Source organism: Pleurodeles waltl, chromosome 8, assembly GCF_031143425.1.
Source record: "Pleurodeles waltl isolate 20211129_DDA chromosome 8, aPleWal1.hap1.20221129, whole genome shotgun sequence".
In the NCBI taxonomy this organism is placed as follows: domain Eukaryota; kingdom Metazoa; phylum Chordata; class Amphibia; order Caudata; family Salamandridae; genus Pleurodeles; species Pleurodeles waltl.
Window position 1 is genome coordinate 719,506,522 of NC_090447.1, and position 12,888 is coordinate 719,519,409.

At 43.9% G+C, this 12,888-nt stretch overlaps 1 protein-coding gene across 5 annotated transcripts in view; it reads left to right on the forward strand.

Moving 5' to 3' along the window:
* The first annotated feature begins 434 nt into the window (after window positions 1-434).
* Window positions 435-12,888, forward strand: part of COL8A1 (collagen type VIII alpha 1 chain) — a 193,869-nt gene continuing 181,415 nt past the window's right edge. For 4 of the 5 annotated variants that reach the window (XM_069204892.1, XM_069204893.1, XM_069204891.1 and 1 more), the window contains exon 1: window positions 464-536. Coding sequence is in view for 1 of the 5 variants with exons in the window: in XM_069204889.1 (XP_069060990.1) it covers window positions 450-536 (87 nt within the window). In the remaining 4 variants the exon portion in view is untranslated. Of the gene's footprint in view, window positions 537-12,888 lie in introns of all 5 variants that reach the window. The other variant, XM_069204889.1, reaches the window with a different exon arrangement.

Genomic DNA, 12,888 nt, shown 5'->3' on the forward strand with positions numbered 1-12,888 from the left:
CCGTGTTCTCTTTCATCGAGCCTTCTTGACCCTATCTCTAGCAGACAGTAAAGTATGAAGTGAGAACAAACGTTCTGTGCCTCTTGTAACTTTGTATAGGAAACGAATTAAATGTAGTTATTTACCTTTTGTGCCTCTCTCTACTTTAGGGTCTTTTCCCCCTGCCTATGTCCCTTTGCTCTCGCGCTCCAATTTTGTATTTCTATTAATGTATCGCTGCCCACTGTTTTATCTAGGCTCCTTTATCCCGGCCCACATATTTCATTATCTCCGCCCTCCTCTATCCCTTTCTGTCACTCCATCTACCGTCCCTCCTGTGACTGTTGGCTCCTCCTGTGACGAAAGATTCCAATGACGTCCATGTGGCCGCTTGTCTGTGCTTTCCTCACAGCCCACCTACCGCACTGTGGAGGGACGGCTCCTCCCACCTGCTCATAAAAACCAAGAGCATGTTAGCAGCTGTTGATCAGAACACTTCCTCAGTTCTACCCAGCAGGCCGTCTCGAGCTCCTCTCCCAGGACCTGCCAGAAGCAAGGTAAGAGCGCGCGCGCATGTTGCTTCTGTCTCCCTCCTCTCCTATCCCCTCAAACCACTTTTCACTTGACTCACCCAGTCCCAGCTTCAGAGGCAGCGGGATGTTTTGTTCCCTTCTGCAACTTTAATGCTTGCCATATAGATCCACACATGCAGCTTTAGCGATATTTATGCATTTTGTTTTATGATGGTTTTAAGTGAGTTTATCGGATAGGACACTTTATTGACCATATGTTTGAATATATGCAGCTTTCACGTGAAAAGCAAAGGGCGTGAATTCTGTATGGTTTTCCTAACAGAATAACACTCATGCACCAATTAATTGCATTTGCTGTTTGGGGGCAAAACTTTTTCTGGGAAATATAAATGAATGTCTTCTAGAATTGTGAGCGAGTTTACTGCAGATAATAAGGATATTACTACAAGATGGACATGTAGTCATCTATATAAAGTTATGTTTAAAAAATGAGCTCACTGCCAGTCTCTAACAGCTTTCCTCTTGGAAAATAATGCTTCGGCCGTGCAGTAAAGTGTGTAATGCTCATCATAAAACAGTACAGCCTAAAAAGGGGGAGTCCAGGCAAGCGGCCTCTAGCACACGAGTAGGCAATCCCATTGTGAGCCCTAGCGCGGTGTGTAGCCTTCCAGTGGACTCAGTGTTTCTAATCTTAAAATGCCTCTTGATGGGATATAGAAAAGGACGCTCACCTTTCAGTCTTTAGACCAAAACGAATATGTAACGATTATGAAGAGAAATATATGCTGGGCATGGTTGTTGAGCCCCGTTAGAGATCACATTCCAGGGGCCTGTTGGAATTATCAGGGAAGTGCCACATGTGGAGACTGGGTGAGGACCAGTGTGCTGAGCAAACATCTGCCTGCTGGATTGAGATGCCACATACCAAGGGATTCTAGGAGCCAGACGACAGGCATGTTGGGTCTTTTATGTTTGAATAGCACTTGCCCCACGCGCGCGCAGGGCTGGCACAGTGCATTTTTGCAGCAGGTTGACAGAATGAGACGGGGAAGGGAATAATGCGGTGAGGTCCAGCGTGTTGAAAGCATTGAATTGACATCCACTCTAAACACAGAAGGAGGCATTACTTGAACTGAGGAAGCCAGGATTTGCCTTTACAAGAAATTGTGTAAAAAGGGAGTTACATGTCTTTCTATGTCCTAGAAAGACTGATGCTTGATTTTACGGGGTGGCACCTTTAATTGAATAAATATAAAACAGATGTAACAGTGTTTACCTGGCCGCTCAATGCAAACAAGCTTTGGACCATGCAACTGGTGTGGTGGAGCAGAGTTGGCTGTTAAAAACCATGTTTGGAGATCATTGTTGAGAACCAGCCCGTGGTTTTGATCAGGGCTGGCTTTGGTGCTGTAGACACCCAGTGTGACACTGATTGTTGGGGCCCCTCAATGACCACCTCCGCCATTGATCCCCTCGTTACCACCCTTTAACACAGCCACTCAAGTCTTCATAACCACTGCCTCTCGGATGCATTTAATTTGTTTTATAGCATCACTCATACCAGTGTTGGGTAAGGTGCAGCACAGAGGCAATCAATCCTACGTGAGTAAATCATTGTATAGGAATGTTAAATAATCAAAAGATTACAAGTGTAGGAGTCACTGATCATACATACGGGCAGGCAGCATGGTTCAAGAGTGCTTGTTCTGATGAAGCACAAACTCAGAATTTAAAATATAACACCATGGTTGGGGTATCTCTTTATTAATAAGAATGAGTTCTACACAAATGATCCCTTTTTGCAACATTAGAATAATGAAAGACTGGGAAAAAATTATAATACTCTAATCTGTACCTTGCAGTATACATGCAGCTCTTTGATTACAGTTAATAGCTCACTGCTCAATATTAGGATTTTAACTTATAAACTGGACTAACAAAAGGATCTCTCTGACAAAAGCAGTAACACTCGGACCTATTTACATTATATGCACTTTGTGATCTGTATGGCACACGTTCTTTGCAGCGGACATGGTAACCCTCTCCATTACCTTACAGTGAGCCAAAACTTCCACTCGACAGAACTTCAATCTCTCTCCAGAAAGAACACTAGTCACAGTTATATTGACATTTTTATTGCTGCCTCAAAATAGCTAGAGGCGTGGAACTTTGGCAACTGATGCTTTTAAAAGCATAATATACTTGCAAACATGGCAACTCCGACCCCCCTGAAGTCAGGTGCACTGCCCTAGAGGCGGCACTGGTTTACATTTCATGGAGGGCACAAACATAAATGTTGTGCTTGACAAAATCAAATCCTTGTTGGAAAATACAGTAAAGGCACGTTGCACGTCCTGGGGTAGTCTCAGTAGCATTTGGGATGACTAGTTGTGGCTACCGAATGATCGCCTTGCTTTTGTATCTGCATGCCGGGCACAGTGCCTAGGAGATAGAATAAAGCTCGTACTGAAATTGTATACTGTGTCATTTATTCATCACTATACTCTATGCTCGTTTCTGTCTGGAGTGGCATAGTAGACAAAAAAAAAAACAATGGACTAGAATTTTACCCATGTAAATACCAGTGGATAAGATTAATTCAAGAATTTCTGCCATAATTTTTAAAATTTTCTAAGTAGGTACACACTTGTGACTCGTTTCCCAGTTGTGGCCTTTAGGACGTGCTCTGCATCATTTAATGGTGATGTGACAAGGTTTTTTGCAGCTTCTTTGTAAAGAATCAGTAACTCTGGATTGCCCCCAGATATCCTGGATTTGAAATAATTGGTACTTCCAGGAGTAAACTGATGTCTTGCCCTTGTCGGCACTCTGGGATACGTGGAGAAAAAAGGAAGCAAGAACATGAAGGTCACATGAGTGGAACTGGTCATTTTTATAGGATGGAAGGACACTGATCAAAAATTACCAGTTACAACTGCTGGAAACATTATTTTTTGCCAATGATAAGTACACTGTTGGAAGTTTATGTTCTTAAGAGAAATGGGGTAAAATAATGGTTGTGTGCATCAATGCGGCTGCCTGGTTTGCTGGTGATGGTGAGGGTTTCTCATGATTAGAGGTCGGCATGGCCTGCCAAGCGCTGTGGATGATAATTCATCACTTTCCTGTGAAATGTTGAGTGGTTCTGGCCTCCTGAAGTGGACATGCATTCCGGACTGCCAGGGGTTGTCCACTGTCAGGGCCCGATTCACAAAGAGCCTCGGCAGCTGTGGCGGGATCCCTGCAATGAGAAACTGCGCAGCCTCCGCCTTGACTGAGGAGCCTCCACAACAACTGCGTAGGCTCTTTGTGCATCAGGCCCACATACTGAGCACAGTGTATAGACATAAAGCAAGTGACTCTGAGGAAGAGACTGAAAGGGTTAACAGTGGTTGCCACATCCGCTTACAGATACACCCTCAGTGGGCTTGCGGGTGTCTCTGGGGGCATGGCTAAGCTCACGACCGCGAGAGATTTTCTCAGTGCTTAATTTGTAAAAGAACAAATGCTGGCATCTACAGTTTCCTCAGAAGCTTCGTGCCGAACGTCGTGGGTGCCCAATGCCATGGATGTCTAGTCTTGATTCCACCTTATTACTCTCTCATTTACCACCAACCATTCTGCCTATATTCTCACCCTTGCAGTTTCTTCTTCTCCTCTTCTTTCTCCATATATTACAGCTTTCCATATTTCTCTTCCTACATGTTTCCCTCTTTTCAGGCTTTCTCTCTCTTATCTGAATATGAAAAAATAAGGGCCGGTCCGGAAAAAACAGTGCCAAACCTGCAACAATTAAATCAAATTGAGCATCGGAATGTATATATTTTACTGAAATACTGAAGCTCATAATGAAAATGTCACACTTGCTCAGTGCCAGCTAGAGGATGCCTTTTTTCGTTTTCCTACACTGTCTTTTCTAGTGTGGTTCCCGTCAATTAAGGATGTGAATATCCTAATTTCTCATTGTAATGGTTTCCGGAATCAGGGTCCTGCCATGCTTAATCCTCTGCTGGACATGAGCGATATACATTTTTGCATTCGTGCATATGCTAATCCTCCCGTTTGTAAGTGAAAGTTTCTTGAACAGAGGTTTGGAAGGGGCGTTGAGTTTTCAAAACGGACCATTTAATGAAAGAATGCATCCATTGCCAAGGCGAGACCGGGGCCCAAAAGCAGTCCGTGTAAAAAAAAGTTAAAGGAGCCCCCCTACCTTCCTTTTCTCCCATCTCTCTTGTTGTCTTTCCTCTCTTTCTTTCCTCTACCTCTCCTAAAGCAACCCCAGTGTCATCTGCGGTTAACGTGGGGGAGCTAGAGAAGGTAGCAGAGGTGCCAGAGCAGCCATTTGCCTTCAAAAATCGTACTCCAGAGACCCCAACCCACCGAGGATATGAAAAGTGGAAAAAATGGGCAGTCCCGCACTGTCCATTGTTGTCTGGAACGCACTAAATTGGGCACATGCGAACGAAAGTCAGTTATAGCTGTGAACATACCAGGTACCCTAGCATCACTGAGGATCCATGAGGTACTTGCTATCATTTTAGGAAACCGAACACACCTGACTTATTGTTGAACTCAAAGAGTAAGCTAGGAGTATTCTATGAATATCTTACCGCAAATTCTTTGTGCAGGCTCTCTAGCAATCATACTTATTTCGCCCTTACATTCATGTTTGACGTTTGGTTTGACTCAGTCAGTGGAAAATGAACACACAACATGGCCGCTACGTAAGCTAAGGCGTCCATCTTTGCAATTTTGATGTCAGCTTGTGCCTACATTTTTAGGTCGAATGCGCAAGCGCTTGCGACCTGTTGTAAGTATTGTGGGATTCTGGCCACGCCCATCTCACACTCATCACCTTCATTTGTTCTTGGGCTTGCCTTTCAAAAATCACTTGATGTTATTGATAAATGCTTTGTCTGCCACTTTGAGGCTCTTTTGTTACGCCTTGCAGCCTGACCCCGTTACATGGATTATTGCACTATTGGCAATATACTTCAGCATGGGCAAACTATATTTTTTTCTTTTGTCTCTCCCCTTCATAATGCACAGCGGCCGTGGCGCTCACAGTTTCGAACACGCACAACTGCATGAACTCGAGCGGCGGTATTGGAGCCCTGGTCACGTTTTTCACCGCTAACTAATCAGAGTCATTTCTTGTTTCTTTCCCCTTGAAACACTTGAAATTGGGAAATGATTTACGTAAAACAGAAATCCTTAAAACAAAAGTGGCTCTCCCAGCACAATGTGAGAGCCGACACTACAATACTCACTGCACTCAGGAAAATTGACCCATAATGCTTCACAGGGATTACTTTTACACATATTTTTGCCCATAACTCAGCCTGTGGTGGTCCTAGGACAGTTGGACCACCACCAAAACGTTCAGCACGACACACTCTTGTCATCACTGGGTCACACACTACGTTAGTGGGGATCCCAAAATAATAACCCTTCCCACCAGTCAGTGTCCATTTAAGCTCTCATTGCTGGAACTTTTGTTTTACAGCTGAGAGTTGTTAATTGTTCACAGTTCTTGTTTGTAACATTGTTGTAGTAGGCCTGCTAGTCCTAAAACTATGTAATGCAATCTGTATTTTTAGGCTCTAAATATATTGTTATAGTACATTATTTTCTGTCTTTTTTGTGTGGTTGTGTTCTCTTGAGACTAACTATATAGTTACATGATTATGTTTCTTACATGGAGTGTTCTATAGCGGGTGTTCTAAGCATTAAACTCATATCAACATACTAAACTACTCATCGTACAGATACTTGCCCCATAATGCTTTGCAGGGAATTACTTTTTCAAAACATATTTGCTCACAACTCAGCCTGTGGTGTTCCTGAGACAATGGGACCACCTTAAAAATACTCTGTCTACATCATCTCTGGATCCCCAAACTACGTTTGTGAGGACCCTAAAATAATAGTGTCTTTTAAGATTTTTCATGGCTAGAACTTTTGTTTTACAACAGGGAAAAGTTTTGTTTTAAAGGCCTCGGTAATATCATTGCAGTAGGCCTTGTTGCCCTAAAAACGCTCTCTAGGGGCTAAGTATATTGTTACACTGCATTACCTTCTCCTGTTGTTTTCACAGGATTATGCCCTCTAGGGGCTAATAATATGGTTACATGACCATTTTTGTTATAAATGATATTTTTGTTCTGGTGCCCTCTAGGGGCTTTTTTGCGCATTACAATCTAATGCTAAAAGGGTATTTCTGATAAAGGTTTATATGATAATTGTATATGTTTTATTAATCTCTCCTTATTACAGTTAAGACCATGATTCAGGCCAATTTAACATTCTTATTACATGATGACTGATTGAAAACTCTTGATATGGTCGGGTGACTCTTTTAGTTCATTTCTCCTCTGTGGCTGTCTTGTGTCTTTTTTGGGGGAATTGTGTTAGCTAGCCAACAACTCTGATTGTGGGTTGGTGAAAATTGTATTCTATTGGAACTAGCATGGCAGATGTAAATTAGGATGCTAAATGGCAACATTTTAGTTTTTGGCTGCTGATAAAGGTAAATGGGAGTGCTTTGGTTATATGCAGGGCCATTTGAATTATGTGGTAGGAAAAGATGAAATTATGAGGCAGGGTTGACCAATTTATGTGGCAGGAAAAGTCCAGTTATGAATTTACAATGCCAATAGCTCTAATTCAAGCAAATGTGAGACTTATTGCATTGCAAATGCTTGTTATACAGGCAGCAGAAACACTGTTGAATGGGCTTAGGAACTGGTTCATGAGAGGACCGTAGTGTAAAAAAGACAGTAATGCCTCTCCTTCAGAACTTTTCATTGCATAAAAAGTACAATTTTAGTAATTGTATTTGCTATATAGTGTTTGTGATTTCAGACAGGGCCATTTGAATTACTGAAAGAGGTAAAAGGACAAACTGTTTCACAATGGCACAACTGTTTATGGCAAGAATGAAAAGATGAATGCCAGAAACAAGATTGTGAAAATTACTCAAGTGTGGAGGAGTTTTGCAAAGGATATGGACAATTGTTCAAGAGTGTTGTATAATTATTAGTGACATTGGATTCAACTGCCAATGCAACAATTACTTTTAGGTTTTGGGGTGGGGTTGGGGGGGTGGGGCGTTTTTGGTTTTGGGGAGGGGGTGAGGGTTAGGGGGTTTTAGGTTTTGGGGTGGGGTTCGGGGGTGGGGCGTTTTTGGTTTTGGGGAGGGGGTGAGGGTTAGGGGGTTTTAGGTTTTGGGGTGGGATTGGGGGGGTGGGGCGTTTTTGGTTTTGGGGAGGGGGTGGGGGGTTAGGGGGTTTTAGGTTTTGGGGTGGGGTTCGGGGGGTGGAGCGTTTTTGGTTTTGGGGAGGGGTGGGGGGTTAGGGGATTTTAGGTTTTGGGGTGGGGTTGGGGGTGGGGCGTTTTTGGTTTTGGGGAGGGGGTGGGGGTTAGGGGGTTTTATGTTTTGGGGTGGGGTTGGGGGGGTGGGGCGTTTTTGGTTTTGGGGCGGGGATGGGGGGTCAGGGGGTTTTAGGTTTTGGGGTGGGGTTGGAGGGGTGGGGCGTTTTTGGGGCGGGGTGGGGGGTCAGGGGGTTTTAGGTTTTAGGGTGGGGTTGGGGGGGTGGGGCGTTTTTGGTTTTGCGGAGGGGGTGGGGGTGAGGGGGTTTTAGGTTTTGGGGTGGGGTTGGGGGTGGGGCGTTTTTGGTTTTGGGGAGGGGTGGGGGGCCAGGGGGTTTTACGTTTTGTGGTGGGGTTGGGGGGGTGGGGCGTTTTTGGTTTTGGGGAGGGGGTGGGGGGCCAGGGGGTTTTAGGTTTTGGGGTGGGGTTAGGGGGTGGGGCGTTTTTGGTTTTGGGGAGGGAGTGGGGGGTTAGGGAGGTTTAGGTTTTGGGGTGTGGTTGGGGGGTGGGGTGAGGGATGTAGGGTGAATGGTGCTTATTACTAATGCTTTTATCAGGAATGCCTTTACAACGAAATATCGTTGTTAAGGCATTCGTGGTAAAATCATTAGTAGTAGCAACGAAGTCGGTGTTCCGACCTCGTTGTTAAGGCAGTAGTTGTTTTTAAAGTCGTTGTTTCATCGTACAATCCAAATTTGCCCTTCACTAGTGCATGATACTCAATCTTGCCTTGTATCTGTGAAATACTTATTTATGCCTACTACCCTTCCTGGTGTATAGGCATAAATAAGTTTCTCCAGCCATCTCTGCCCTGGTTTTTCGTTCAATCTGACTCCAGGTGTAACCCATCTCCTTGCAGTCAGTGTGGAGGCCTCAGTTCCAGGTGCTTCTTGGCCTTCCTCTTTTCCTTTTCCCTTGAGGTTTGTAGGTCAGGGCATGCGTGGTGGTATTTGATGCAGGCCTGTAGGGTGTGTGACCTATCCAGCCCTAAATTCCACTGACCTCCGTGTGGTGGTGTGTTTTCTCAAGGAGAATTGACATCCTCTAGCATGATTTCCAGGTGCTAGGAGAGCACTCCGTGAGGTTTTCCCAACACAGGCGGTCATGACTGTAGAGTTTGGGAAAGTTGCTGCTCGAGCAGAATTTCTACTCAAGTGGCAGTGAAACCAACACTAGCTGCAGCACCCTCTGACACGCCGTGCAGTGTTGTTCGAAGTGATTTCTCAGTTCGGAACAAGCTCCTGATGCTAAAAATCTGTGGAATTCTGTGGAATCTTGCAGAGTTTTTATGTAACTCATCAGAATTCTGCAAAGTGAAAGTCTGCGAGTTTCCCCCACCCATACTCTGAATTACATCCCTTATTTTGTGGAACCAGAAGGCAAGGAGTGTGTGACGTGGTATGTCTATGAAATCACCAATAAACATGTACATAGGACTAAATGAATGCTGCTCTCTTATGCTGTGACTTTGTCTCTTAGCAATGCTTACTACTTTTGAAAATGAGCAGGTACAATGGCTGCCCTTCACGTTGGTAAATGAGAAATGTGGGTGAAGTGGCATTATCCATCTCATACATATGATGGAAGTAGGAGAGCAATATTTCAGCTCAAGATTCTTCTGTTTTTTTTCTGCTGAATGGCCTTCAAGATAGTTCTGCTTTTGGTTTTGGCATTTCCATCCCAATAGATACATCCAGAAAACTATAGCCCTTCATACTTAAGCTAATCCTACCCTTTCACATTATTAATTTTAGAACCTGTTCTGTCAAACAAATTATGGAGTAGGCACCACAGTGGACCTTGAGAATGAAAATAGTTGCCACTTCGACCAAAACCATTAAGCAAAGAACAAATTTGCTGACATCCCCGCAGTCAAGAGAGTCAAGGAAATACCTGTTTTGCCCAGTTGTCCCACCAACATGTTCTTGTATGATGAGAGGCAATGGAAAATTCAAAAGCCACAATCCCTAGATCACTTTAGCAAGCAACTCTGACCAGCAAAATAAGATCAACAGCAGGAATGGTCTGAAATATCTGTACATGTATGCTTGGGTGTGTATGTGTCTTTGATGCTCTTTGAAATGTGGCTTGTGAGGATGTAGCATTTTAGCTGATAGCATACCTCTTCCAACTGAAGGATGGCAGAAAGTGCACCTATTTTTTTTTCTAAAGTCACAGCAGAAAAAAGGTATTGCAACCCTTGTATATATCCAGAAAGCACAGGTGTACTGTGATTCTTATAACACCAGGAGGAGTACATGCCTATCTTCTCTTTTTGTGTTCTATCTTGTGGTCTTTTAGTACTGTATTCATTCAAAAGTATTAGAACCAATTGATATTTGTTTTTTTTGTCAATACAGCTTAGACTATGTTTTTATACTTGGGGCATTAAATTCACAAATGTTTTCCTTGACTAGTTGTGTTTTATCCATGTCTTAGATGTCGGTTACATCTGAATATTCAGGTCTGATTCACAAATCTTACTTACTCTCGGAAACCATGAATAAGCATGTCTTACTTTTGAAATACCTGAGTAAGCCACACCTAAGTGTGTAATTATATCCACCATCTGACAGAAAATGCTTTGTGAATCAGGCCTGGATATTCAGTTATAACTCACACCTAAGCCTGGTTCAAGGCACTCTTAAGGGTTATGAATATGAGCAATTGTGATCATCTATATCCCTGCTTTCCCCCTTACTGGAGACACCCAAGACACCTATAGTACCTCCAAATTCAATACACAACTTTTTGATTAAGATTATGGTCTTCAAAAACCAGATGTATAGTTAGTATCTGCCTTTGAAATTGACTGAGTGGCACTGGCCGATTTTTTTCTCCTGTTATATGTTTTTTTACATCTGTATGGAGGGGAGGGGTCAATTCTTGCCTCTTCCTTTTGCTTTTTACCCAGTATGTTCCAGTTTCCGTAGCAGAGCCATTCTTCAAGTGTTTGGTCAGGGCCCTCTAAATCTTCTTGCCATATCTGTCTATACATAGAATTTGCAAACTCCTGGCCCTGTCGTCAAAGCTGCCCATGGTTTGATTCAACACCAATCTTGTTACTCCAGCTCTTCTGGAGGATGGAAGCATATAAACCTGTTCAGGGTGGTTTCTTTCTGGCCTTAGGCCCCCTCTTGCTTAAATTATCTAAATTACACCTGCACCTTTGTATTCATAAGTGATTTAGGACTTGAGTTAGAGTTTGGCAGATGGGTTACTCTGTAACAAAGGTGACAGATGTGGTGTCTGCCTTATTACAAGTGCATTGTAGCCCATGGCACTTGTATTAAGGTGGACAGGCTATATGACACTTTTGTTACCGAGTACCATCCACCAAATTCTAAATCAGGCCCTCTTTCAGTAATACTTGTACAGTTAATATCAAATACAAAGTACACTAAAAATGCCCTCATGCTTGATGCTTATAGGGCACACATGGTGTCCTCTACTTCTACTCCTATTACATGACAAAGAAGCCAAGCCCAAATTTTGTAGGACCAACATGATTGTTTGAAGCTGGCTCTCTATATAGTGCACTATAATTAAGTACACTGTGCAGAGAGTCAAGTGGGCCCCCAATGCTCTATTTGTGGTAGTGTGGGTGAGCAGGTTGGCTTATCAGAGGGTAGGGCTAAGCATTTGTTGTACTCATTGAGGCAATAAATAAGACACACACTCAAAGAATAAGTCAGATACCAAATTTGAAAAATATAAATTCTTGTTATATATGTTTCAAACCCAAGAACCTTGTAATCAAGTAAGTAGACTTTTAAGCATACATATTTGCAGTTTCAGAAATCAAAACAGTGCAATTTTCAGAGTTCTCTCAATGTTATCCTATAGAGGAAAACAGTGTTCAACAAACACAGGGTTAACAATGACTTACAAAGTCAATTTCAGGGAATTAAGGTAAGCACAGGGCACTGATCTGAACCACACCAACAGATCACACTAGGCAACACTGGGATGGCCAGGTGCAGCGGTGCTGTAAGGAGTCAGGTGTCCAATGGTTTCCTAAGGGAGTTTGGTTCTTGTGAAGACACACTGCAGGATCTGGCTAGGAAGACAGTCAGGGGCAACAAGCAGATAGGTAGTATACTTGGGGTGCCCAGGGACATGGATGCTCCTTTGGTCCTCTTCTCTTGTGCACAGATGCAACAGATGCAGGGGTGTCTTTAGGTGTTGGTGTTTCACATCCAGGAGCACTCGCAGTTAGGGGGGTCCTGTGTGTTGAGGCTGCAGGAGGCTTTGGGGAGTCCGACAGGGGTGGACCCAGGGTGGACACCAGCTGTTAAGAGCCAGGGGACATCATTGGCACCAGTGGTAGAGGGGGCCTGTATGCAGAGGCTGCAGGCATCTCGGGAAAGTCCAAGATGGGTGAGACCAAACTGGACTCGGTCTCTGGGCAGCTGGGGACCCATGGTGGCACTGTTGGTTGGCTTCATCTCGGGTTCTGGACTTCGGGTGCAGTGGTCACTTCTGGTGTCAGGTTCCTGGGGTCCAGCAGCTGCAGAGTCGTTTATTTGGAGTTTTTTCTTGCACGGCAAGTCAGATGCCCACAGTAGACTTGAGTCTTTATTAAAGGCTGGACGAGTTGGCTTGTGCAGGATCATTCGAGGTTGGCAGGCATGCCAGAGGCGCTGGTTTCAGGTCAGCTGCTTCTTGTTTACCTCTTCTGCAGTTGCAACTCTTCTTTTTCTGGGTCTTCTTATGTTGTCGAAATCTGATTTCTAGGTTTCAGGGGGTGCCACCTAAATACTCAATTTAGGGGCATTACAGGGAGTGCAGGCGGTAGCCAATGGACTGACCACCTTTAGAGTGACTACACCCTTCTTATGACCACTTCCACTGGGAAGTGGGCATAATCCTAACACCTGTGGCCTTATCCATTCCAAGCAAGATGGAGGTATTTCAAAAGTAGTGTCCACTTCTGCTTGTCCACCTTAGGGGTGGGACTGGCATGAATTGGGCATTCCTCCTAATTTAACAAATTCTCCTGTCT